This window comes from Sus scrofa, chromosome 15 (genome assembly GCF_054392235.1).
Source record: "Sus scrofa isolate SSC_HxYL_T2T_F1_AM1 chromosome 15, Sscrofa_HxYL_maternal_Yorkshire_Landrace_v2.0, whole genome shotgun sequence".
In the NCBI taxonomy this organism is placed as follows: Eukaryota; Metazoa; Chordata; class Mammalia; order Artiodactyla; family Suidae; genus Sus; species Sus scrofa.
In genome coordinates, this window is record NC_139397.1 from 147,392,109 (window position 1) to 147,419,145 (window position 27,037).

The window sequence follows — 27,037 nt, forward strand, 5'->3', positions numbered from 1 at the left end:
CTGTCTACCGCCTACCACTGACGGTCCCGTTCAATCCACACGCCAACCTGAAGAGGCGGATACTTTCAGTACAGGATCGCCAGTACCGTGCAGCCGCCCTGGGGGTGGAGTCGGGATCTGTACCAAAGCCATGGGTCCAGAGCCTGCGCCGCCGCCGACTCGGCGCTGTATTTCTCCGAACCTGCCCGGAGAAGGGCTCAGGACGCGCTCCCCTGGGCAGGGCGGGCGGCGGCAACCCAACAGAAACACAGCTCAGGCCCGCAGGCCGCCGGGTCCCCCAAACCCAGCGCCGCGGCGCAGCGGCCGGGGGCCGGCGTCCTGGGATACGCGCTCCCACCTGGCCGGCGCAAAGACGTTCCGCCGCGTCCCGCGCAACCGGAAGTGGCCGGACCCGAGGCGGAGGGACCTGGCGGAGCGGAAGTCACTCCGTGAGGCAGTGGCGACGGCGGCGGCGAGAGGATGAACAACAAGTTCGACGCGTGAGTGCCGCGTGGCCGACCCCCGGGGCCCCTTCCCCCAACCGCTCCCCGCGCCCGCCCCCGCCGGGACCGCGGCAGGCGCAAACTGCGGCACCGGCTCCCCTCCCTCGCTGGGGCTGCGGGCTGGCCCGGCCTGCGCGGCCGGCGGGGAAAGGGGGTTTGGGGACGTGGGATGCCGGGGTGTCGGGGGGTCCCAGGGTCATACGGACCGAGGACGACGTGCGGGGGCGGGGGGGGGGGAGGAGGTGGCCGTGCCGCCCGGAAGGGGATTTTTGGACGCCCAGCGCGGCGGGTGCAGGTTGCCCGCGGCGTGGAGGGGCGGAGACCTCGGTGGTTTGGGTGTTTCCGCAGCCTGTCTCCCTTGGCTCTGAATCCAGCTTTCCGCACACACTCACGGTGGCCTAGCGAGGTCCCGTCTCCTGTCTGTGTTCTCACTTGCAAAGTGGGCACGGTAACAGAGCCCATGTGGGAGAGTTGCAAAGATGCGGTGAGGTAATGTGGCTGCCGCGCTCAGCGCAGTGGCTGCTCAGTTACGGAATTCTCCTCGTCTTGCTGAGACTCCTTCCTGCTTCCTTTCTCCTCCCCCTCCTTTCCCCGTCTTCCAACACACTCCAAACAAGGGCGCCTCAGTTTCTTGCCCAGCGAGTTCACTTGTTTTTACCCTTCCTTTGCAGCTCTGTGCATATCTCATACGATTTCTAGTTCCAGCATCAAATAATTTGGAGGCGCAGGAAGGAAATGCAGTTATTTTTGCATATTTTCCTCCAGCGATTGTTATCACGGGATAGATTATGTTCTTAGCTGTCTTTTAATCGGCTAGTAACTCTATCTTCTCTTCCCAAGACCTAGATTTCCAGTCCCAGACCCACCAGTCACCAGTTATTTGACGGCAGAAAAGTTACCCGGTTTCTGAGCCACTGTTACCCAAACCACATTAGTGGTTAGTGCCCTGTTGCCACACTGAATGTGATATGGATCAGATCACATCCAGCCGTGCTTAAGGTACTTTGTAAACTGACAGGGAGATATAAATGTAAACTGAAATTACTCTTAGTTGAGGTTGCCACTCACTGTTGCTGATGGGAAATTTTGAGTTTTTCCAGTACAGTGAGTGCTGGTGGATAATTCAGAGGTCCTGGATTCCAGCCCTCCTGGTAACTCTTCAGGCATGTTTCTTGGTTGCTGAGCGGACTCTTGCTGAAACAACATTCCTTTTTGATTTTTTTGGTTTTGGGGTTTATTTAAACAAACAAATGCTTGCTTGCTTGCTTGCTTGTTTAGGGCCATACCCCAGGCATAATGGAAGTTCCCAGGCTAGGGGTCAAATTGGAGCTGTAGCTGCCGGCCTCCACCACAGCCACAGCAATGTGGGACCCGAGCCATGTCCATGAGCTACATCACAGTTCACGGCAATGCCAGATTCTTAACTCACTGAGCAAGGCCAGGGATCGAACCTGTGTCCTCATGGATGCTAGTCAAATTCATTTCGGCTGAGCCACAACAGGCACTCCCCCACACTCTTTTTTGGATGGGACTTGAACCCAGCCAGAACTCAGAATGGGACTTGCATCCACAATCCCCAGCTTAGCGGGGGACTCAAACCCACTTTTATTGTCTTTTTAGGGCCACACCCATGGCATATGGAGGTTCCCAGGCTAGGGTTCAAATTGGAACTGTAGCTGCTGGCCTACACCACAGCCACAGCAACACCAGATCCGAGCCATGTCTGTGACCTACACCACAGTTCACAGGAAGGCCAGATCCATAACCCACTGAGTGAGGCCAGGAATTGAACCTGCATCCTCATGGATGCTAGTCAGATTCATTTCTGACGAGCAACAACAGGAACTCCTCAAACCCACTTTTAATTGAAACCACTCACCTGGTGTCAGGACATACTGAAGCTCAGGTCAAGAGGCAAAATGATAGACAAGGGTGATTTATTACCACCGGATGCTTGTGAGAGAGAAGCGGGCAGGCCAGGGAGTGCAGTCCCAAAGGAAAGAGGGCTCTGTTTTTATAATCAAAAGAAAAAGTGGGTCCTCATTTTTGGATAGATGTCAAGGATCACATCATTAAATCCTCCTCTGGCCCTCTGTGGTCTAACCAGAACTGTTCCCACCGTGGCTCAGCAGGTTACCAACCCAACTAGTATCCATGAGGATGCGGGTTGGATCCCTGGCCCTGCTCAGCAGGTTAAGGATCTGGTGTTGCTGTGAGCTGTGGTGTAGGTCACAGACGTAGCTCAGATCCCGAGTTGCTGTGGCTGTGACCTGCAGCTGCAGCTCCAATTTGATGCCTGGCCTGGGAACGTCCATATTCCACAGATGGGTCCCTAAAAAGCAAAAAAAAAAGAAGAAAAATGGCAATAACGGCTTCCACATGCGTTGCTACTTTTCGTATATTATTTCTGTGTCTGCTAACAACCCTCTAAAGCAGATTTTGTTAACCTCCTTTATAGATAAGGAAAACGAGACTCTCTGAGATTAAATAACTTGCCTGCAACAAGAAGGGCCATATGGTGGGATTCAAACTCAGGTTTGTTTAATGTTGGTTCAAGTACCTCTTGACGAAAACTAACTTTGATCGTTTTTAATTAGTTTTAGTTATTAGCTATTTGTATGCTGAGCCAGATTTTTAAAATATCTGTTTTCTAGCTCTGCAGGAAGCAAAACTGTCTTCCATTTAATTAGCACCTGAGAACAACACCCCTGCCCTTAGTTTTGTTTTTGTTGTTTTTGGTTTTTATGCGAAAGAGTGCAGTTTTTAGGCTACTGCCTTGTATTTGGCCTCTGCACCCTTCACCACATGGCTCCTAAGGATGTGTTCCAGTTTGCCAGAATCCTGATCCAGTGCCTGGATTGAGTACTGTAGTCTAATCCGGTGGGTTTAGATTAAAGATGAGCTCTAGGCTCCCTTTTTGTGAGACTTTCCAGCTTCGTAACCTAAATGCCCCCCCACCCCCAGTCCTGAGCTCCCACTGGCCTTGATCCTGTTCATATGCAGAACCCCAAGAAGCCTTCACTGTACTTCAGTCCCTAAGGTATTGAGCTGGGTTTTTAAATTTAGATGCCATATTTGATTTCGTACCTGTTCTTTCTCCATTAGCTTTGGCTCATCTTTTTCTTCCTTTTTAAACATTTTTTTGGCCTTGTTTGTCGCATGTGGGAGTTCCTGGGCCAGGCATTGAACCCCAGCCACAGTAGTGACAATGCTGAATCCTTAACCACTAGGCCACCGAGGAACTCCAAGCTTTGGCTCATTCTTAACTGTTGTCTGAACAACTTGTTTGATGCGCATCCTCTTCTGCCTTGTGCTGCTTTGATTTTAGAAGTCCATTCGGAGTTCCCATCGTGGCGCAGAGGTTAATGAATCCGACTAGGAACCATGAGGTTGCGGGTTCGGCCCCTGCCCTTGCTCAGTGGGTTAAGGATCTGGCGTTGCCGTGAGCTGTGGTGTGGGTTGCAGACGCGGCTCGGATCCCGAGTTGCTGTGGCTCTGGCGTAGGCCTGTGGCTACAGCTCCGATTCGACCCCTAGCCTGGGAACCTCCATATGCCGCGGGAGCGGCCCAAGAAATAGCAAAAAGACTAAATAAATAAATAAATAAATAATTAAAAAAAAAGAAGTCTATTCACTAAACATGTGTGATTTCTCCCACTGCCTGATGCTGGACGTGTAAAGATGGATTAGACCACGTTCCTACCTGCAGTGAATTGTCTAGTCAGAGTACGGGGGTATACCTGGTGAGCTCATTAGGTGCCACTCAGTCTGGACAGCCTTAGATACTAATTGCTGCCTGAGGCTGTGGAGCACTGATTTTTCCCTGTGGATTTTATCATTGCTCTCATCCAGCCTCAAGCTGGGAGGAATGGCCTCCGGAAGATAGGATGCAAATGACTTGCCCTAAGTATAGACTCGGTGTAGAGTGGTTGCTTAGCTCCCCTCTCAAGAAATAGCAGCATAAGATGAAGATCCATTGGGGTTTGCATTTACTATCTTAGGAATCGTAGGAGGGAGTTGGGAGATGGGGTCTAGAGAATCACAATAGCATTCTTTCTTGTCTGGCAAAATTGTTTTTCTTTCTTTTTTTTTCTGTTAATGGTGGTTTATCTCAAAAGCAATAAAAAGAAAGGAAGACACATGCTTTCCTTGTGACTGACAGAAGGCGAGATGCTAGGTGATGTGCCCTCCTCAGCCGGGGTGAAGAGGAGCGGACCCCAGCGGATATGGTGGGGGGTTGGGAGCTGAGAAGAGAGAAGTGGTTTGAGCCCCTGGGGTCCACCCTAAAGAAGAGAATTAGCTGTTTGGGGCCTAAGCAGTAGAAAAACTCATGAGATGTTTGCAATCAGGGGACCAAAAAAACTGGCCATGAGCATCGCTGGGACAAGTACAGGCATTTATGTGGGGATGCTCTGAAGAGGGGCTCCCAACTCAGAGAGATGGGGAAATATTTTCAGGACAGGGTGGCTTTTAGTCTGCGTCTTAGAGGACAGGTTAAGTGGGCAAGAGGAGCTGTCTGAGGAGAGACAGGTGACAGCATAGCAGGGTGAGGTCGGGACTGCAGGTGGTCAATAATCACTGGAGGTGTTCTCTGGTCTCTGATACACACCGTGTGCTTCTGAAGGTTGGGGACCTGCTTGCTGGACAGGCTCCTTCCGAGAAGGAGACCTGCCCAGCTCAAGTTTCATAAAGGGGAAGGGGTGTCGTGAGCACCATTAGGTAGGCCTCCCAGGAGGCAGGGAGGCTGCTCTCGGCCCTGGAGATGGCAGCATCACAAGCAGAACCCTCCTCCTTCCTCCCCACTCTGCCCATCTGCTCCCTGCCCTTCACCCCTACCGGCTTTCTCTGCCTTTGCGTGTTGTCTTTATTTTCTCAGGGCTTTTCTTATATGAGACTTAGATGAGTGCCTCAGCTCCTGAATCGGTGTGATCTTTCATGTCCTGGATGAACAATTGAGGGAGGAATCGACTCATAATTTTGAGCAAGACCCTGAGCCATTGGTTATTGGCCAGGCTGGGCTACCCTTTGGCCAGGAGCCCTTCATAGGCATGTCTTGGCCTGGGTAAGGATGGCAGTGGTCTCGGTGCGTGACCTCCAGAGTGTGTCCTACACCAAGGGCAGTGAAGTGGGCAGAGCAGACGTCCCAGCAGGCGCCCAGCTCATCCATTTGGACATTGGAGCACTTTTTTATGCAGTAGGCACTTGGGATTCGTGGGCAGACAGACAAAGGGCCGGGTACTTTGCACCAGACGCTTCTGCATCCCCGTGTGGCGATGCAGGCAAACCTGCTTTCACTGCCCTTCACAGATACTGCATTTTTTTTCAAAAATTGAAGGTTTATAGAAATCCCATGTTATTGGATGATCATTAGCATTTTTTATCGATAAAGGATTTTTTTAATTAAAATACGTCCTTTTTTTTTTTTTTTTTTTTTTTTTTGTCTTTTTGCCTCTTTTTGTCTGTTGTTGTTGTTGTTGCTGTTGTTGCTATTTCTTGGGCCGCTCCCGCGGCATATGGGGGTTCCCAGGCTAGGGGCTGAATCGGAGCTGTAGCCACCGGCCTACGCCAGAGCCACAGCAACGCGGGATCCGAGCCGCGTCTGCGACCTACACCACAGCTCACGGCAACGCCGGATCGTTAACCCACTGAGCAAGGGCAGGGACCGAACCCGCGACCTCATGGTTCCTAGTCGGATTCGTTAACCACTGCGCCACGACGGGAACTCCAAAATACGTCCTTTTTTTTAAAACATATTGTTTTATTGCGCTCTTATTAGACTGCAGTGTAGTGTAAACATACTGTGTGTACTGGGAAACCAAAAAAAATGCGACTTGATTTATTGTGATAATTTGCTTTATTGCAGTGACATGGAACCAAATCCACAATATCTCCGAGATATTCCCATATCTCAATTATAGTTTGACCGTTTCTAGCACATTTTCTTAGAATTGCCAAATTCGATTTGACTGGGTAGGGTCAAAATGGTGATTTCAGAGAAGATCCATGTAAGTTAATGATCCAGCTCTAAACTAAACAGCATTCATACTATCCTTGTGAATTCACCTTCCATTTATCTTTTGGTCTAAATCCAGTGAACTTGAGGTTCACTGAACGCCTTAGTATTTTGTTTTCGGGGGCGGCACGTTATGCTCAGAGACTGAGATTTTCTTTGCCAATAATTTAACACAGATTCACTGTGAGAATTACACAGTAGTTTCACAAGCCAAGTGTGCAGATGTGTACTATTAAACCGGTAAATAGCATAACATACTCCACACCAGCGATAGATTACTCATACTGTCATTTTAGCAAGAGGAGATGAATAAAGCCCAGATTTTGTTGAGGCAACCTTTGTGTGCATTGGTAATTGAATGAGACAGCTTGCCAACCAAGAGCTCAAGTCCAGCTGCCGGCTCCGAAATAAGTCCCTTGGTTGCTAGAGCACGAGCCTAGGAACCTAGAGCCCTGAGGTGATGGGCGGGCTGATCTCTGTGCGGCTGCCCAGACTGCTAAGGGAGTCACCTTTTCCTCAGCAGGAGTTAATGTCCCTTCTCTTCCCGAGCCTGCTGCAGGGTTTAACACCACTCCCTGCCAACCAGGGTAGCCTTGGCCACTGTGGGAGCAAGGCCTCAAGATCTTGAGAGAGCAGCATCCACAGAGAGTAGCTTTGCCCTGACGGGAAAGGTCCCCTCATCATAGTTCCTTAGGTCCTTCTTTATCTGTTTTTATTGATAAGCCCCAGCAGGGCCACTCAGCAAGTGAGCTACTAGCGCTTATCAACAACAGCAGATGAGATGACATTCTAACACACTTAATTCTTATGTCAAAGCAACTTCTGCAAAGAGTTTTTGTTCTTTGTCGTAAACAAGTGGATTAAAATATTTTCATTTCAGTTGCAAGCAGCTTTGAAATCATAGAAAACCGGCACACAGCACTGAGGATACTTTCTCTGCTCCTAAAACATGGCACCTAAAGTACATCTGACTACTTCGCGGGAGAGAAGACCTTCCTTCTTTCATTTCTTTTGCTTTTCATTCAGCATCTTCTTGTCCTATGTGCCGAAGATACCAGGATTAATAAGACACTGCCCTAAGAGCCCCTTCCATCTAGTAGGAAAAACAGATGTGGGAGGAATGGTGCCTTAGGCTGAGGGGTAGTGTTTGCACATAGCACAGATGTAGGACGGTAGGTCGCTTTGGAGGTAGGGGAAGGGAAAGAGGATGCCAGTTGGCAGGAGTCAGCTTCCGGAGGATCTTACATTCCATTGAACTTTACCCTGTATGGTGGGCATCAAAGGGAAAGGTACACTTGAGAGTTTTAAGCGTGGAAGTTAAATAATTAGATTTGCTTTGTTGTTGTCTTTTTAGGGCCACACCCACAGTACATGGAAGTTCCTGGGCTGGGGTCGAATTGGAGCTGTAGCTGCTGGCCTTCCGCCATAGCTGCAGCCACAGCAGTGCCGGTTCCAAGCTGTGTCTGTGACCTACCCTGAAGCCTACAGTAACACTGGATCCTTTACCCACTGAGCAGGACCAGGGATCAAACTCAAGTCCTCATGGATACTAGTCAGATTGGTTACTGCTGAACCACAGTGGGAACTCCTAGATTTGCATTTAGGTCAGGCTGGTGGTGGTGTAATTGAGATGCCGGGAGAAGAGGGCCTAAATTAAAGCAGTAGCAGTGGGGAAGAGTGGGAAAGACGGTTAGAAGAAGTGATGAAGAAAGGTATGTTTTTAAACTTTATTTGAAATGCCAAAGCACGTGTTTAGCCAGAAATTCTTATTGACTCTTTATTTTTGGCAAAGAAAAGCAGCCCCTTATGCTTACCTCTTGCTTCTTCATGCCACCTTTTAGAAAACTAGCATATGGTGTTTCCTTGAGTTCACAAGGTAGCTGATGGACATTTCATTTTTGTTTAATCCTCCTGCTTGCCTTTCTCTTGCTTTCTTCTCGTCTCTTGTGCCCTCCTTTCCTGTATCTTGAGTAACTTTGGGTTGGTTACATGGAAGTTCATTTGACCTGCTGGCTTTGTTAGATAAGCGAGAATCAGCTCAGTCATGGGATAACGTCGTTGTGCCTTCCCATTCAGATTGAAAGACGATGACAGTGGGGACCATGATCAGAATGAAGAAAACAGCACACAGAAAGATGGTGAGAAGGAAAAAACAGAACGAGACAAGAGTCAGAGCAGCAGCAAGAGGAAGGTGAGTTTTGTGCTGTACTGATATAGTTGCCTTTGGACTTGAGACTTAGTTACCTTATGAAATCTGTTTGTCTGGAAGAGGCCAGATTAACTTGATGGCACACCCTGTTTTGTAATATCTGATTTTGTTCTTAAAAAAAATTGTTCAGGAATTCCTGTTGTGGCTCAGCAGTAACATGCCTGACTAGTATCCATGAGGACTTGGGTTTGATCCCTGACCTCGATCAGTGGGTTAAGGATCCAGTGTTGCCACAAGCTGTGGTGTAGGTTGCAGATGTGGCTCCAGTATGGCGTTGCTGTGGCTGTGGTGGAGGCTGGCAGCTACAGCTCCAATTTGACCCCCAGCCTGGAAACCTCCATATACCGCAGGTGCAGTCCTAAAAAGCAAGGGGGAAAAGTTGTTGACTCACTGGAGCTCATTTTGGGACTTAGAACTTTTCAGGATCTTGGGTTGCTGCCTTGCTTTCCAACATTCTCCCAGCCTGAGGTAGGGAGATTCCCCCTAGAGTGAACAAGGATGTTAGTTGCTTCATAAGCTGCTGCTTGGTATTTCAAATCCTGCAGATCACTTAGAATTTTTGACCTTTTAGTCAGTAATAGTCTGAGCTGAAAGGGACTTGGAAAAGAGAAACTTTAGAGAATGAGAGGTCGATGGGTTTCTTTCTCAAAATATGAAAGCAATGATTAATTCATCCATCCCACAACATTGAGTACCTCCCAAATGTAAGTGTTTTAGATGCTAAGAGGACACAAAGGTGAATCAAGGAGATTTTTTATTTTTATTTTTTAATTTTATTTTATGTTTGCTTTTTAGGGCAGAACCTGTAGCATGTGAAAGTTCTCAGGCTAGTGGTAGAGTCTGAGCTACAGCTGCCGGCCTACACCACAGCCACAGCAACACGAGATCTGAGCCACATCTGCAGCCTGCACCATAGCTCATGGCAACACTGGATCCTTAACCCTCTGAGCTAGGCCAGGGGTCAAACACTCACCCTCGTGGATCCTAGTTGGGTTCGTTAACTGCTGAGCCACGAAGTGAACTCCCTCAAGGAGCTTACCTTTAATGGTGCCAGTAACACTAGTGGCTGTCACTTCCTTCGTGCTTACTATGTGCCAGGCACCGTGCTAAGCACTTTACATCTGTTAACTTGACCCTCAGCAGCCCCGTGAGGTGGTGGTTATTGTCCCCATTTTGCAGGTAAGCAGTTGAGGCACCAACTGGTTAAGCAGCTTGCCAAAGGTCACTAGCCGCTGAGTGAGAGAGTGTCCTGGAGGAGGTAGTACTTGGCTGGGAGTATGGTGAGATAAGATACAGACAGAAATACCTGTGATAGGAGGTAGAAAGTTAGGAAAGCTTAGCAACACAGAGAAAATGTTACAGAAATTTAGTGTCGGTTAACCACTAATTTAGCACGTAAGCCACATCTTGAGCACATTGAAGGTAATTGAGAGTGTATCCTTTTTAATCGTGGAGGTGGTAAGGGGTGACACTGTAAAGTGTTTTCCCGGTCTCAGAGCATGTGAAAAATGCCTGGATTAACACACCTTTTTGATTCACAGGCTGTTGTCCCTGGGCCAGCAGAGCACCCCCTGCAGTATAACTACACTTTCTGGTACTCCAGGAGAACCCCCGGTCGTCCCACTAGCTCACAGAGCTACGAACAGAATATCAAACAGATTGGCACCTTTGCCTCTGTGAGTACTTGGGGGTTTCATGTAGTGACCGTGGTAGTCCATTCATGCCTGTATTTACATGGTTGTGTTTATTTACGCTCCTGGTTTCCTTCGTTGGTTGACCTGAGTCTCTGAAGTCCCATAGATACACTCTTAAGATTTCTTATTACACATGCGTAGGTAACACATGTCAGTATCATTAAATATGTGAAGTGATCAGAAGGGGGCCAAAAGTAAATAGAAGTAGAATTTATTGCGTCCTTCCTACGCACAAAGCATCATGGGTGATAGCAAATGTTATAGCATGTGGTATCTGTTCTCATGAAACCCAACAGTAAGTTAAGAGTAAAATTAGGAAGTTTTTGTGTTTAATAACCTCCCATTAGAGTTTTGGATAGGTTGGTAGTTATGCATACAGTGGCATCTTCTTTCTGTGTTCAGAGAGAGAACAAAGCGTGTAAATGTTTTTTGTGGGGACAGTCAGCACCGAGAACCCACGCTCTGTCTTGTCCCCCTCACGGGTGGCTTGGTCTGGGTACCCTGAGCTGCTCTCCGCAGCGAAAGCCAGTCTCGCTCAGTGAAGATGGTTATGCGCTTCATAGGTGCTGTGTGGTCCATCTCTGGGCAGAATCAAATGCAAGATTGGTTATTTTTCTTGAAACAATTGAGGTATTTGCCCGTTTAAAATGCGGACGCTGGGAGAGGAAACCGTAAATTTTACAGTAGATTAGTAAAGAGGAAGGACACAGTAGCAGCTACTTCGTGTAACTTCTTTCATTCCTACCATAGCCCTATGCGGTCAGTGGTAGTATCCGTATTCTTCCAAGGAGGAAAATGAGACTTGGGTTAATTATCTGAAGGCTCAAGTCAGTTATAAGTAACTTGATTGAGTGGAGGGAACAGTATTGAAAGTCACAGGCTGTAAAAACCACCTTCCAGAGTTCCCGTCGCGGCACAGTGGTTAACGAATCCGACTAGGAACCATGAGGTTGCGGGTTCGGTCCCTGGCCTTGTTCAGTGGGTTAAGGATCCGGCGTTGCCGTGAGCTGTGGTGTAGGTTGCAGACGCAGCTCGGATCCCGAGTTGCTGTGGCTGTGGTGTAGGCTGGCAGCTACAGCTCCAATTCGACCCCTAGCCTGGGAACCTCCATATGTCTCGGAAGCGGCCCTAGAAAAGGCAAAAAGACAAAACAACAACAACAAAAAAAAAAACCCAAAGCCCATATTCTTTCAGTCGTCCATATACCAAGATGCATGCCAGGAGGCTCCAGTTTTTTTAAATGTTTAATTACTAGACAAACAAGATTTATTTATCCATTTATTATTAATCAGATATATATAGCTGGCTATCAGATAATCTGATTACTCTGCGAAATTGATACAATTTCGGCCAAAATATACCTGTGTGCTCTCTTTAGCACTGGTAAATTTAGGCTTTTTTGAATGATTAAAAATAGCTTGTGCACTAGTACATATTTGGTTCAAGAAATGCTGGTTGAATGAATCCAAGGCACTAGTAAGTGTTTAAAATGAATTAAAACCTTGACCATAGGGAGATAAGTCACGCCCGGGAATTTGTAATGCGGGGACTCAGTGGGCCAGGCTATAAGGAAGGCATGGTTAGAGTGCTTTTGGAGTTTGGAGGAAAGGAACGCATTTCAACCTGGAAAAGGAAAGCCTCTCTGAGAGGAGTTAGGTCTAAGATTGAATTTAAAGAATTTGGACAGGTGACAAGAAGAGGAGGGAATTCTTGGTGAACAATAGAATTAAACCTTTAAAAATATGCATGTAGACCTGGAGTTCCTGTCGTGGCTTAGTAGTTAATGAATCCGACTGGCATCCATGAGGTTTCAGTTTCGATCCCTGGCCTTGCTCTGTGGTTAAGGATCTGGCGTTGCGGTGAGCTGTGGTGTCGGTCGCAGATGCAGCTCGGATCTGATGTTGCTGTGGCTGTGGTGTAGGCCGGCAGCTACAGCTCCGATTGGACGCCTAGCCTGGGAACCTCCATACACCGTGGGTGCAGCCCTAAGAAGAAAGAATACATGTGTGTGTATGTGTGTATATCCATCCATGTAGTTCTAACATTCCTGACTCCACAGAAACTTCGATTGATTGCTAGACGTTACAGGTAAAAGGCAGCCGTGATGTTATGAACTGGTTAAGCACCCAGAGGATCGAAGAAGAAACTGAATTGGGTGGATAAGCAGTGAGAGCCTCTGTACAGCACAGGGAATTATATCTAGTCATTTGTGATGGAACATGATGGAGGATAATGAGAGAAAAAGAAAATATATATGTATAACTGGGTCCCTTTGCTGTACAGCAGAAATTAATAGAACATTGCAAATCAACTATAATAGAAAAAATAAAAATCTTTTTTAAAAAACTGAATTGGGGACTAAGTTTTCATTCAGGATTTAATTGAGTTATTTTGGGGTAATTTTAACTATCTCTAGCCTCTTTCTTTCCCTCTTAAGAAAAGCATTTATGAGTTTACCCAGCTTGTGCAAGGAGGGGTTTTGTTTTCCTTCCTTTGGGCATGAATGTTGGACAGTTATCATCAGCATCACCTTGGGTTAATGCTTCTTTATACCCATCGAGGTCCTGTAATTCAAGGTGTTAGGAACTGCCTCAATATTAAATTCCTCGCAGAGGAATAACTGCGCTAGGAAACCAGCGATGCCAAGGCAGTATTTCTCACTGGTCCTCCATCCTAGTGTTTGACAACATTTAAAAGCTCTTGAAATTAAGGTGACCAAGAAGGCCCTGTCTTGAAATGCAAAGAGCACCGGGCCTGGGATTGCAAGTCTCATCCATTCTGGTGCTTGACTTTGTGGGCCAGGGCAAGTTCTGACATCGTTTTCTCAATTATAAAATGAAAAAGGTCCTTGAGATGATTTCTGAGGTCTTGTGCACCTCATAACCTGTGTCTAAACATTTATTTTTTGGTCTCAATTGGGAGTTTCAAAGATGAACATCGCCTGAAGAAAAGGAAAAATGATCCAAGTTTAATGACACTTCTCAAGCTGCCTATTGTTTCATCTCTTAGGGTTTGGATGTGGGATTCTGGCTGTAAGATGGTATCGGGTGGCTCTCAGATGGGTGGAGAGTAAACTGTTCCTAAAGCAGTGCTCCTATGGGAGTTTGGGGATGGTTGGGGTTCTTTGTCCCACCCCCGCCCCCGTCCAGACTCGCAAGGAGCCACAGCGTCTGGCTGGCACACCTCGGTTCTTTGCGCTGTATGTGGTAGGACGTGCGCGCATGCGCTCTCACCTGCCCAAGTCACGGAGTGTGGTTAAGCACAGCAGTGGTGGAGGTAAAGTGTGCAGTGAAGTCCCACACGCGGCCTTCATTCTTGCCTTCGTCGTCGCCTGAGACGTTTCCTGTACTCCTGTTCCCCAGAGGAACGGAAGGCACAGCCGTTTCACACGGTGTACGGTCTGTCCCCCCTCAGATGCTCTCCAGATCTGGGAGGAGGACCCGAGTGGCTCTCTGCTCGGTGCCCGTTTTCAGCTGCACATCATGGAGTCTTGCTTCATGTTTATTTCGAGCCTCCTCGGCAGTGTGTTGGCAAACACCAACTGTGTCTTCAGACTGTTCCACAGTTTCTCTTTCCTCCTAAATGCACGCTTCACCAGCCAGTGCTCGCGGGTGTTCTCTGTGACTTGCCGAGGAGTAGCCAGGTCATCTCTCCTGTCCCGTCGCTGTGAGGGAAACAGGAGGAGCAGGACGAGTATAACTGAGCAGGCCCTTGATAGAGAAATGCGTCTAATTTCCTAACAGGCCTGTGAAGGGGGAGCAAAGAGAATTTTTCTAGTGAAGAGGGGGGACCTGAACCCTAAGTGAAAAAGGCTAAGTCCTGCTTGGTTTCAGCCTGTCCGGGCCTTATTAGCAGGGCACCATGGTTTGGAGTGGTGTCTGTGGCTGGTTCTGTGGCTTAATGCTAAGGAGCTAAACAGATAAAATGTATTTCATTGTAGCCAATGCTATCTTTGCTGTGTAGTTTGATTAATCAAACTTGCAATTGTAAAGAAGTCGTGGGCAGGTAATGTGCACAGTGTGACTGGTTGACGAACACAGTTAATACTGGCGGGGGGGGGGGGGCCTTGGGTTTTTTTGTAGGGTTGGTTTGTTTGTTTTTTTCGTTTGTTTTTTGCTTTTTAGGACCGCTCCTGTGGCCTGTGGAAGTTCCCAGGCTAGGGGTCTAATTGGAGCTGCAACTGCCAGCCTACACCACAGCCATGCCAGATCCAGGCCACATCTGCCACCTGCACCACAGCTCACAGCAACGCCATTCTTTAACCCACCGAATGAGGCCAGGGATCGAACCCACAGCCTCATAGATACTAGTCGGATTCATTTCCCCTGAGCCACAATTGGAACTTCTGTCGCCCCCCCCCCTTTTTTTTGAAGTGATTTGGTTCTTTAACAAAAATACATTCAGGCTGAGGTTCTGTGGCCCTTAATTTACCTCAAGACGAAATAGTTTTTATTGTGTCAAACAAGGTCCTCTTACAGCGAGCGATGACTCTCCTGCGGCCTCTGCAGGAGGCACATGTGGACCTTCACCAACTACGGCTCCTCTCTGAGGCTGGCATTTCTCACCTAAAGAGTTTACTGTTGTATCAGCAATACTGCGTTATTCTTTTATGTACGTCTGCCTTTATCTAATACACCTCCCTTCTCACATGAGCCCCTGAATGAAATCTATCCTACAGAAAGTAGAGCCTCTAGCAGTGTCTTCCGTGTTTATGCTCTTCTCTTAAATATGCCTCAACATTCAAGGAAGAAACATCTTTTTTACTCTGCTGTCTTCTCTGCAGGTGGAGCAGTTCTGGAGGTTTTATAGCCACATGGTACGTCCCGGGGACCTGACAGGCCACAGTGACTTCCATCTCTTCAAAGAAGGAATTAAACCCATGTGGGAGGTGAGGACTGAAAGCCTCAGACTGCCTTTCTCAGCGGGTTTTGTGGTGGTGGTGATGATGTTTGGGGTTTTTTGTTTTTTCCCTTTTTTCAGTCATGTCAAGGTTAAACGTATTTTAAAGGAGTTCCCATTATGGCGCAGCGGAAACGAATCCAACTAGGAACCATGAGGTTGCAGGTTCGATCCCTGGCCTCACTCAGTGGGTTAGGGATCTGGTGTTGCCCTGAGCTGTGGTGTGGGTCGCCGACACAGTTTGGATCCCCCGTGGCTGTGGCTGTGGTGTAGGCAGGCAACTGTAGCTCTGATTTGACCCCCTAGCCTGGAAACCTCCGTATGCTGCGGGTATGGTCCCAAAGAGAAAAGAAAAGGGAAAAAAAAAAAAGGTATTTTAAAGTCTTCTAAAAGCTATATCACTATTTGGTATATCTTGGAACCAGGACCTCTAGGAAATGGCACTGATGCCCTTGTTTGTCTGTGTGGATGGTTTTCAAAGACTGTTTTAGTACTAAAATGGTATTATTAACGACATTAAAGGGCTTTTTTAAAAAAATCACTCTCTTCACATAGAACTGGGTGTGTGCGTATCATCATAGTATACAAACGATTAAAGTGAGGAAAAAGTGAGCCTACAGGCAGTAACTGGAGACCCAGAGCTGAACTCTGTGACCCGTTTGCTCATCCGTCGTCTCTATTCCGGTGGCAGAGCCTTTTTGTAGAAGACAGACGTGGTCACCCCCCCCAGTTGCAGCTCTTCCGAGCTCTCCGTAGCACACCTGGTCACGCACCTCGTTTACCTGTCAGGACCCCTTGCCCGTCTTCTCTAAATCCTCCCTCCGGGGTGGCAGCTCCCTGTCTCACAGGCAGAGTTGGCACGAAGTCGTGTCTCAAGTGCCTGCAGGGGGCTTCGCCGGCACTGCCCGGCTAATTCCCGTGCGCCTCAAGACCCAGCTCCAGAGGTTTCTTCCTCCCGGCTGTTAGCGACTGTCTCGTTCATCTTGAACCCGCTGTGCGTGTCTGTCTCGCAGCGGTGCTTGTCACACTGTGCTGCTGTCATTCATTCTCTCGTCTGGCTCCCTCACTGGACTGGGTCCGGGTAGAGACTGTGGCTTCATGTCTGTGTGTTTGGGACATGGTGACACTTGATAAACTTTTAGCAAATGAAGTGAGGAATGATCTGTGTTTAAAATCTGGCATCATTTCATTTTGATGTGGTTCTGAAAAAAGATTATTTTTAAAGAGTCTGTTTGACCATTATTTTGTTAACGGTTTGGACTTTTTTTTTTTTTTTTTCCCATTTCTTCTCTCCATGCTCCTACCACCGCTTTTCCTGTAGAGTTGAGTAATTGGAAAGTGCTAAGACTTCTTAGTGACCAAAGCATCCTTGGCCAAAAAAAAAAAAAAAAAAAGGCTGTGAAACCATATTTTCTTTTTTTTTTTTTTAATTTTTATTTTTTGGCCGTACTTATGGTTCCTGGGCCTGGAATTGAGTCCGAGCCACAGCTACAACCTACACAGCAGCTGTAGCAACCCGAGCCACTGCAGTTGGCTTCTTTTTTTTTTTTTTTTGTCTTTTCTTGGGCTGCTCCCGCGGCATATGGAGGTTCCCAGGCTAGGGGTCCAATCGGAGCTGTAGCCACCGGCCTACATCAGAGCCACAGCAACACAAGATCCGAGCATCGTCTGCAACCTACACGACAGCTCACAGCAACGCCGGATCGTTAACCCACTGAGCAAGGGCAGGGACCGAACCCGCAACCTCATGGTTCCTAGTCGGATTCGCCAACCACTGCGCCACGACGGGAATTCTGTGAAACCATGTTTTACCTCTGATGCTTTCTTTTTACAGGACGATGCAAATAAAAACGGTGGCAAGTGGATCATTCGGCTGCGGAAGGGCTTGGCGTCCCGTTGCTGGGAGAACCTCATCCTGGCCATGCTGGGGGAACAGTTCATGGTTGGGGAGGAGATCTGTGGGGCCGTGGTCTCGGTCCGGTTTCAGGTAAGCCGCCCCTCGGGCCGGGCTGCTCTCGGGTGTTGCCGTTGCCGTTCTCACGGCCCCGCTTGGTTTGGTGACGCCTCTGTTGCTGCCCCTCTAGGAGGACATTATTTCCATTTGGAACAAGACTGCCAGCGACCAGGCCACCACAGCCCGCATCCGGGACACCCTGCGGCGCGTGCTTAACCTACCTCCCAACACCATTATGGAGTACAAAACCCATACCGACAGCATCAAGTACGTGTCGTGCGGGCTCGGGGGGGCCTTTCCCTAAGTTTAGCAGAAGTAGGTCCTCAGTTGGGCCCAGAGGAACGGGGTCGTGCGGGAAAACTGACTTAAGGAGGCGGGACAGACCAGTCTTCCCCTCTAGTACTTCTGGCCACCCTAGCAGTTCTTGGCTGGCGAGGTTCCCTGCCCACCTACACTGCGGGAGCCCCTCTGCAGCTCCCCGTTGCTCTGCCTGGGCTGGCTTTATTCACACAGGCTGGCGTGCCTCTCATTCACTAACCACTGTCTTAAAGTGAAAGCGCTCTTCTTTTCCTTGCTGATTTTCAGGGTAATTCCACTGAACACTACATCCTCCCCTGTCTGCCCCTCAGCCCGCTTTTGCATGCCTTTGTGACCTGTCAGCCTCAGTCGTTACCTTTGTCCTGGGAAATTGACTTCTCAGCAGAAATGCTGGCTCCATTTCCTTGCGTCTAGAGCTGGGATGGTAGAGGAAGCCGAACAGCGTGCTTGTGAGAGCAGAACCTAAGGGGAGCCCGCATGCTGAGGGGGAGCAGGCGCTGCGGTCCACCTGCGACTCGGGGACGTGGAGCTGGACGTCCACAAACAGGAGTCACTGGCCTTCAGTGACCGAATGTCATAGACAAATTCGGGTTATCATGAAGACGCTGGGGGCAGTGAGGGTTAGGGTTTTCTCACAGCTGGAGGGAGAGCTGGCCAGCTAAGAGTCAGGAGCGGGAGGTTAGTTCTCTCCTTTGTGTGCCTTTGGCAAGTCTCTGCCCCTCTGCTTCAGTTCCCCACCTGTGAGGTGGGAGAGGGTCATGCTTGGCCGGACAGGGTTTTTGTGAGGCTGATGTAGTCTTGGTAATTGGAGGTCCTCGAGGGTGCGCTCAGGAGCCTCGCATTCCCGTTGCTCTCATCGTCATCCTTAGCAACGAGCTCATCGTCATGCCGGCTTATTAACCGCATTCCTAGTCAGGAGCCCAGCGATGGTGTTCGGCAGGCAGACCATTTGGGAAGTGTTCCCCTTGCATTTACAGCTAAGGTCGGGGGTGGAGCTGGCTTAAACCAGCTAAGTGCCAGTTTTTAACTGGCAGTGCCTCCACTGGAGGTGCTTCGTATCCCATGGCTGTGTGCGGCTCGTTGAGCCACCTGCAGTGAGTAGCCAGCCCTGGCCCTGGTGGCCTTGGCAGTCCTGGGTCCACATCGTTTTTCGCAAGGCAGATTTTTCCTATTCTTTGTTCTGGAGTACAAGCAGCTTCTGCCCTCCAGCCATATTCAGTCCAGGCTGGAGAGATGCACACCTGCTTTTTCTAGGACTCTTATGTTCAGGGTTCCCAAACGCCCCTCCCACCCCGTCCACCCAGATAGCAGAGGGAAAGGGGTATTTTTCCACTCTCCCCTCTCCACTGTTCTCCCTCTCTGATGCCCTGAAGCCATTCTTCCTGACTTTTCTGGAAATGAGCACAAGTCCTTACAGAGTCTAGGAGAACCTGTGGGCCTTTGCCTTAGTCTGCTGCTCGCTGCTATCTGCAGAGGTCTGCCTAGTCCTCCAGCCCTGCAGCTCCAGGGACCAGAAAACCCTCCTTGATACCCAGATGCTCCTTTTCCCTCGCGTCTCCCTCTCTTTCTCTCCCAATGTGCCAATCTTTTGCACTTCCACACTAGAATGCCAGGCAGGCTGGGCCCCCAAAGGCTCCTTTTTCAAAACCTCTGGAAGCCGCGGTTGAACGTGCCATGACCCTCTCCCTCTCTGGATGGCACCGTCCTTGAAGCTGGCATCATCGGAGTCTCTTGTTCTGTTGGCGTGCTACCTGGAAGAGCCTTCTGTCCCGGACAAGAGGAATGAAGAGCAATTTATGTTTTAAGAACAGGCTGACATGCAGCAGCTACAACCACAGCTGAGATCACTTAATAAATGGTGCTAAACTAGCTTGTCTCATGCTCTTGCTCTTTCTGGTGCATCAAAGAAGTGGCCTTTCAGCCTGACTGTCACCATGTTACCAATGGCACAGACTGCTCCGTGGAGGGCCATCGGGGATGCAGCCTCATGTCCATAAGCCCGTTGTTTAAACGCCACATGGTATTTGGTTCCAGCTCTGCTGAAGTCTGACATAATGAGGTGACATCTAGCTCTCAAAATGAGACCCCATTTTTTGGTACTTGACTTACAGTTCCTGTCTAGTCATGGTGATGACCAGAACAGTGATTTCTGATTCAGAATTCAGCTTGAAAGTCTGTTAGGTTGGAAAGGGAGATCCTTGGCCTTTGCTTCGCTGACTTTGTTTTTATTCAGAGAGCGCTCTTGCTTGGAGGTAAAGCCCTGCTTCCGTCTGTGTGTGGCTGTACGTATATAGCTTCCTTGCTTTGTGTTAACGCGGTTTCCGCACTGTGCCAAAGCTGCCCAAGCCACAGGCTCTTCGCCAGCCTTCTCCCCTCCGCTCTCCCCTTAGAGCCAGATCATCTTCCTCTTTGAGCGTGCCCTGCTTGCAAGGTCTCAGGGTCCTGGCCCTTCCCCCTCCTCCCAGGTCCTAGGGTTGTTGTGCATTAGGAGACCCGGGGTGGGAAGTGTCTGTCCTGCCTGAGTTCGCCCTCAGGACATCTGACCAGAGCACGCACAGCCCCTCGAGTGCTCTGTGGCCTGGCTCTACTTGCCTGCGGGCCCCTAGCCCGCGTGCGGAGCTTCAGCAAGCCTCGTGTTGTTGACATTTTCTTAGGAGCCACCGCCTGAACCCCAAGCGAACTGTTTTCGCAGCCGCTAGGCCAGGTTGCCTGGTCGCATCTGCGAAGGTCACTCTGGGTGTCACGTGGCGTCTTCCAGAGTGGCTGTGCTGTTCCATTTTGGCAGCGACACCCTGAGCTTGGACCATCCTGACTGGCCATTGGTCTCCACTTGGCCTGGGACCCCACAGAACACCCATCGGACTAGCACCCTGAGCTCAGCATCCTGGGGGTATTTGTGTCGCTGCTGCTTTTTTTATTATGTACCTCACCCAAATGGGTTGGAGTACCCAGAAGGTGGGGGGGTTGTTGGTGTCTGGAAATGCCTGTTCTCTGTGTTTTCAGCATTTGCCAAAGAATCGCCTTCTCTGACCCTTTCCTTCCACTGTGGTGTTACGTGTGTTGACTTTGACTTCAGCCAACACAGCTGGTCCAGGGGCTGAGCTTGATGGCACCTTCCAGAGTTAGCAGTTGGTCAGAAGGCACCAGACTGACCTGGAGACACTCTGGTCCTTGCCGCATCTGAGCAGAAGCCGGGACTGTTCTCCTTTGTGCTCCTCCTTGCGGCTCTCCCGCAGGTGTGGCTTTGAGCCGAGGAACAGCATCTGCTGAGACTTGGAAACTCAAGGGAAGTGAAGAAAGAGCCGACAGTTGTTCTGTCTGGAGATTAGGGCCCCTGGAAGTGGCGAGGGGAATTTTTAGCAGTGGCTTTGGTATCTCAGTCAGTGAACCGCCACCTGCTGGGTTTCAGTCCAGTGTCCTTTTTCACCTGTCTGGGTTTCCAGCCTTCCCCTCGTCGCACCGCTTGTGGCCTTTCCCTGCCACGCTCCTCGGTGAGCTGAGAGGCTAACACTGCGCGTGGGGCCTGATGAGCTGCTTTGCTGCAGAGACGCCACCTGCTGCCTCGTACCCAGCAGTTCTTGCCAGCAGTCAGCTCCTTAAGGGTGCGCGGGTCCCCTTGCGCAAGGGGAGCTTGTTAATCCAGGTGTCAGCTCCGGGCGTGGCTCCTCCTCCTGAGCTCGGTTGTAGTTGTGGCCTCAGAGATGTGGGTCCCGCAGGCACCAAGTGGCTCACTGTGTCCTCTGCTTCGAGGACCATCTCCTCCCACAGCCAGACCTGCAACCCCGAATCTTGGGACCCCAGGATAAAACGTGGGGCTCAGAGCCGTAGAATGCAGCAGTTGACTTTTGAGAGGAAACTCCTCTTTGGAATCATCTGTTGAGCCCCTTAGTTCATCTGGCCTGGAATGGGAGAGGGAAGACAGGGCTGCCACGGGCCACGGTGTTGGGAGGACTGCAGAGAGAGCTGAGGGTAGGTGACTTCCCTTCATTCATTCATTCTAGAGGAGAAAGGGGCCCACTCGTGGCGACTTCGCCCTGTTAACTGTCATTGTATTTAAACATTGAACTTCGTCTTCTCCGAGGCTGAATCACAGCCGGGAGGCCCCGGGTCAAACCAGCACAACTGCTGGCCTGGCTTCGAGTTTATGCTGATCCCCCCCACCACCCCCACCCCCGGCCGACGTTCAAGGCGGAGCCCGGACTAGCAGGAGGCCAGAGTTCGCCCGGGTGTATGAGGGCCAGACGAGTGCAAGGCTGGGCGCCAGGCTTTGGGACAGGGTGGGCACGAGTACAGAGTTACAGACATGAGACCTCTGCTCTCAGAATGTGCTTTCTGGTAAGTGGGCTGGTAAAAAAGTGGTCTTTAGAGAGCTCGGTGTTACTCTGTCATTTGAATCTGTTTAGAATTCCCTGTAGGCTGTATTAACCTCAGGGTGATTTAAAGCATTTCTTTTTAAAGAAACCCTGTTTACATGACAGTTTGAATATTCAACTTGTTCTTTGCCTTTGAGACAAGTTTCAATACTTAACCTGCTCGGGATGCCAGAGGAAAATAGCCAGAAGGCCCCTAGTCTTGGGCGGTTGATGTGCCTTTTAGTCAAGCACTGACCTCTGAGAACAGGCGATTGTACCAGTGACTGTGGATCCATGCGAGCTACTCTCTGCCCAGATTCTTCATGTTGACGTTTTACGCATGAAGAGGATACTGCCGAGGAAACAGGAGGGCAGTTGAACACTAGAGTGGATTAGAGGAGACCTCTGACGTGCATATGTCTGCAGGTTCTTGACACAGAGAACGTCCCTGTTTGGACTAGTGCAGGCTTTGCAGTAGATGGAAGGGTTAAGGAGGTGAAGCTTCAACACAGCCATGTAATTTCTTGTTGACACCTCCATTGTTCAAGTAGGATTTAAATGCCACTGTTAGAACCAGAGGGGGGACCCGCGTCGTGGCCCAGGCATCCGCTTTTGCTTTCCTCTTACCTTCATTTGGAGTCAAGAGTGAAGTGGCCTTCTGACACCACTGACGGATTCTCAAAGTTCTCCACGCTACCGTCTTTCCAGAAAGAGCTGTGAAGCAGGTGTCTTTCTGTGGAAACCGAGTTTGTGGCGAAGATAGCACCCCTGTGGGGTGCTCTTACGTTTTCCTTCAGCTCACTTAGCATGTGTGTATTGGGGATGCTCTGAAGAAGCTATTAACTGCAAATCAGCCTCTTGTTCTGAGAGATAGCGCCCTTCACTTATAAATGCTGCTGTTCAGAAGAGGGATAGATGAACGCCAGTGGTGTGCCTCTTGCCTGGAAGAATGAATTTGTTGTGCCAGGTCTCTGATCTCTTGCTATTTAAAAAAAGAAAGGAAGAATGAAAAGCTCTCTGTAGAAGACTTGGTGAATGAAGTATATTTTAGTGGCTATCATTTTAAACCTGTAGTGAGTTAATTTAACATGTTAAACCCAGTATGTTGTCACCATGGGTATTTTGCCATTTTAAAGCCAAAATGGAATAGTTGGTAATCAAAAATTTTAGATTTAGAAGCACGAAATTACCCATTTTACATACAAGTCCCAGGAAAGTTACCTGACACTTTGTCCCTGGTGGAGCTGAAAGGTGGCTAGAGCAAAAAGGTAGGACATCAGCTCCTCTGAGAAAACACGAGGTGGGTCCGGGCTTCTGGGTACACAGGGAATCTAGCAGGCTGCTGTTTTCTTGGCCAGGAGTCACCGCCGGCCTGCTTTTTTGTGGCGCATCGACTCCAAAAGCCCCCCCCCCCCAGTCACATTCTTATCCCTTCCTAACTCCAGTTTCTAAATTAATACACATTAAAGTTGTGAGGAGCATTGGTCCCTGGAAATTTCAAACCGCTGTGACCCATACAACTTAAGTTTTAAGATAATAGTCACTTGGGTATTATCGGAAATGGAACCTGATATGAATTTGGAGTCTGAGTTCCGAAGAGTCAGAAGGGAAAGCGGATAAAGTGGTATGATTTCCTCACGGCGTCTTTGGACATTGTAATGCTGTCGGGTACCTGCCTTTACCCTCCGGGTGAAGCCTGAAGAGGAGAGAAGGTTTCTACCGCCTGTCCTCACGTCCCCAAGGCAGAAAGCAGAAGGCACTGCTGCCCTTCGCCTCGGTGAATTGGAGGTGTCTCCCTTGGTGGGTGAGCTCAGCTCTGACCTTGTGGCCTGGTTGAGGGGATAGATAGACTTGCAAGTCCTCGAAGGATGGTGAGGGCCAGACTTTGCCAGAGGAAGTGCCAACTGCCCTTGGAAGGTGCCAGCCACCCGCTAAGCTGAAAGGACAGTCTAGGTGGGAAACGTCACTGCCGTGCATCCAGGTATCGGTGGGCTCCACTTGACCTTGAGGGTATCTGAAGTGGGATGTGGGGTTATCTTGTCTGTTCGCTCTGTGTTAAAACGCCTTTGATCTGAATGTGCTATTGTGTTTTTTGTCTCTGGTTTGCCAGGGCCTGGGAGGAGTTTCATGGCCTGGTGAACAGCAGCGGCCGCTGATCGGACGCTCCCCCTCTGTCTCTCCCACTCAGGGTAGGGCCTTGTCTATCTTCTTTGTAACGTTGTGACATCCCCCCCACCCACCCCCACCCCTGCCCCCGCCCGAGGCCCCGGGTCCCCAGGGGATGCCCTCTCCCGGCCACCCCCAGCCCTGCCTCTGCCCGCAGCGAGCCTGCCCCAGCCGCTCCTCTTTGAGCCCCAAACCACCGAATTACCGTCCTGCCTGGGTCACGTGTCTCCCGGTGAACCCCTGGGCAGCTTGCTAAGCCTCACTGTACCTGCTTTTCTGATTCGGAAAACGAGGTGCCACGGACTAGCATGTCTCGGGCTCTAGACGCCGGTATCTCCTGGTGATGCGTGTGCCACAGATCCTTTCTCCTTTGCCCAGACGTGGTCCTTTTTAAGCCATCGGGCAGTGTCCTGTGAGGAACGGGGCAGTTCCTCAGGCCCCGGGATGGCTTAGGTGAGAGGCACGTCCTGTTCGCTGACGCTCTTTGTCAGCTGTGAGGAAGCAGTGGTGCAACTTCAGTGTCGCAGAGGTCACAGTGAACTGGGGTCCGTGTCAGGGCTGTGATGGAGACATTCCCAGGTTGTATTGTGACCGCAGCGTCCCATGTAGGCTGGCAGAGAGAGGCCCTGGGATGTTGAAGGCTGAGTCAGCCGAAGCATTCACTTGAAGAACAGTTGTATTTCAGTTAAGAGAGTTCCAATCCATGTCTCCGTCTCGCAGAAGAAACTGGGTTAATGTATCCCGCGAGGAATTGGCGGAAGGTCAGGGTCTGCGTGTGCCTGACCCGAGAGCACGTTCCTGGACGTGACCCCGGCCCCGCACCCCCGCCCCATCCCTGAGACATGGAGAGTGTCTAAGATTGGAACAGAACGTGCCAGCTGTAGTAGGAAGGAAGCGAGGCCTCTTCTAGAAGAGACCTCGATGGGCTAAAAGGGCGCGGATGGCGGTATGAGGGCCGGAAGCAGGCATCCAGGTCTGAGTTAGAAACCGTCCTGGATTCCTGCACACGCGTGTCACACATGGCTCTTTTTTAAATAACTTAATGGATTATAAATTCAGTTTTTAGATGCTAACACTAGACTTTCCAAATTGCAGTTTAAAGAGTTTTTCTATAAAATATAGTCAATCTAGAATTCTGAGACGGCTGCTGGTATATACAAGGAGGACTATAACATGCATATAAATAAGTTCCATTTCCAGAGGCCTGGTGCTGTAATGGATTTGTATTTAATTCTAAGATTCCTTTTTTGGGGGGCTTTTAATATCCCTAAAATTGAGGTGCTTACAGCGGATGTGCTGAGAAAGGTTTTTGTCGTAGTTTGATTGGCGGTGTGTACCTCTTAAAGTGTATAAAAATGGTGGTACCTTTACAAGTCAACAGCATCTTAGGGTCCGTGAAAAAAAGAGAAAGCTTTAAAATGGAATTGGAGTAGTCAGAATGGAGGAAAACTGAAACTTCTTCCCTCTCCCCCAGCTCACACGAAATTACCCCAGGAAAAATATCTTTGAATTACTTTGAAAAGTCATATTTGCCGTGTGCATAATTGGCATATAAATATGCCATATTTGCATAATTGCCATTTTGTGGTCTCTTTGTTCTTTTTGTCCCCCCGCCTGCCCCCCTGGTATCTTTTTTCTCTGGCAGGTTGAAGGGAGCACTCTTAGGTTGGGTGTTCTCCTCGAAGCACAGACTTGGGAGAATGAGAGTATTACGAGTCTAAACAAAACACCCCGCAGCTCCATTGTCCTCCCAGACTTTCTGTTTCACCGCCGTTTAACCTTGAAGGCCGTGGCGGCGTGTGTTTAGGAAGATGCGCACACCCAGCTCGGGGTGGTTTGAGCTGCTGTTTTAGAGGCCCTAACACGTCAGCCTTCTCTTCCTCCCTTTTCCTCTTTCCAAGTAGATCACGATCTGTGAAGAAACAAAAAGCGCTCTTTAAATATTATTCCTTGAGTCACAAATACTGCCCCTCAGTTTGATATCTTGGCCATTTCATGTAGCTGCTAATATTTTGGGACCGGCTCATTTGACCTTCAGGACCTTTACGAGTCAAACTGCCGTCTTAACCCTGGGGTCAGCGGAAGTCCCGGCTCGCAGCTGGGGAGGATGCTGGGTCATTGCTCGTCCAGGCTGCTCAGAGCCGTGATCTCTCCTGATGGAGAATGAAGTCGATGTGGCCACTCGGGGGGGAGATTAGGGATGGAAATTTGCAGTTGTATTTACTCTGCAGGGAGGGAGGGAGGGGGACGGGAGAGCTGGCGTGGGCCGGGCAGCTCCACAGCCAGAGACGTTTCCCTGAAGGCCGTGTGTGCTGCGGCCTTCGGGCTGATTGGTCAGTGTGCCCTCGGCCCCCTTGGAGCAGAGACTCGGGCGGGTCTCCTCCTCGGTGGCTCCCAGCTTTCCCTGGGCCCAGAATATCACTTTGGTGCCCCTGCTGGGCACCAGCAGAGGGCCAGGTTGTTGCCGAAGTGGGCGGCAGCATTCTTCTGAGGACCTGACCGCCTGGCTCCTCTGTTGTCCGCCCTCGGGGGCCAGCCGCTACCTTAGCTCCTTCTTTCCAGAGTTTGTACTTGTCCCCTTGACTGGAAGTACCGGGAGGTGTACTTTTGAGGGAGCAGATTGGAGAGCTGTTTCAGAGTATTGGGGCAGCACTTTTCCCCCAAGATGCCTGGGCATGTGAACTTGGAGTTGGGAGGAGGACTTGGGTGTCTCTGAGGCGTCGTCATCAGAGCAGAGGTGGCGTTTTGGGTCTTTGGTTCCCACGCCCTGTGTCCCGGCATGTGAACGTCCTCTGGAGTAAATGAGGGGTTACTGAGGGTGACGAACCCCTTTAATCATTGGTCGGGGCTCAGTCTCAGTTGCTTATTTTATGTAAGCCACAGGTGAGGGTGTAAATGTTATCACTTCCTTCTCCAAGAGCTGTTGTGTCATTGAAAAAAAACAAAACCGG

General features: G+C 49.7%; 1 protein-coding gene across 17 annotated transcripts in view; it reads left to right on the forward strand.

Moving 5' to 3' along the window:
- The first annotated feature begins 423 nt into the window (after positions 1 to 423).
- EIF4E2 (eukaryotic translation initiation factor 4E family member 2) overlaps positions 424 to 27,037 on the forward strand; it is a 32,338-nt gene continuing 5,724 nt past the window's right edge. The window contains exons 1-10 of one of the 17 annotated variants that reach the window (XR_014828680.1): positions 424 to 479; positions 1,323 to 1,481; positions 2,941 to 3,017; positions 8,571 to 8,685; positions 10,245 to 10,379; positions 15,181 to 15,285; positions 17,131 to 17,283; positions 17,381 to 17,517; positions 20,572 to 23,901; positions 24,031 to 24,109. Coding sequence is in view for 11 of the 17 variants with exons in the window: in NM_001100191.2 (NP_001093661.1) it covers positions 460 to 479; positions 8,571 to 8,685; positions 10,245 to 10,379; positions 15,181 to 15,285; positions 17,131 to 17,283; positions 17,381 to 17,517; positions 19,174 to 19,246 (738 nt within the window). In the remaining 6 variants the exon portion in view is untranslated. 17 annotated transcript variants of the gene reach the window in all.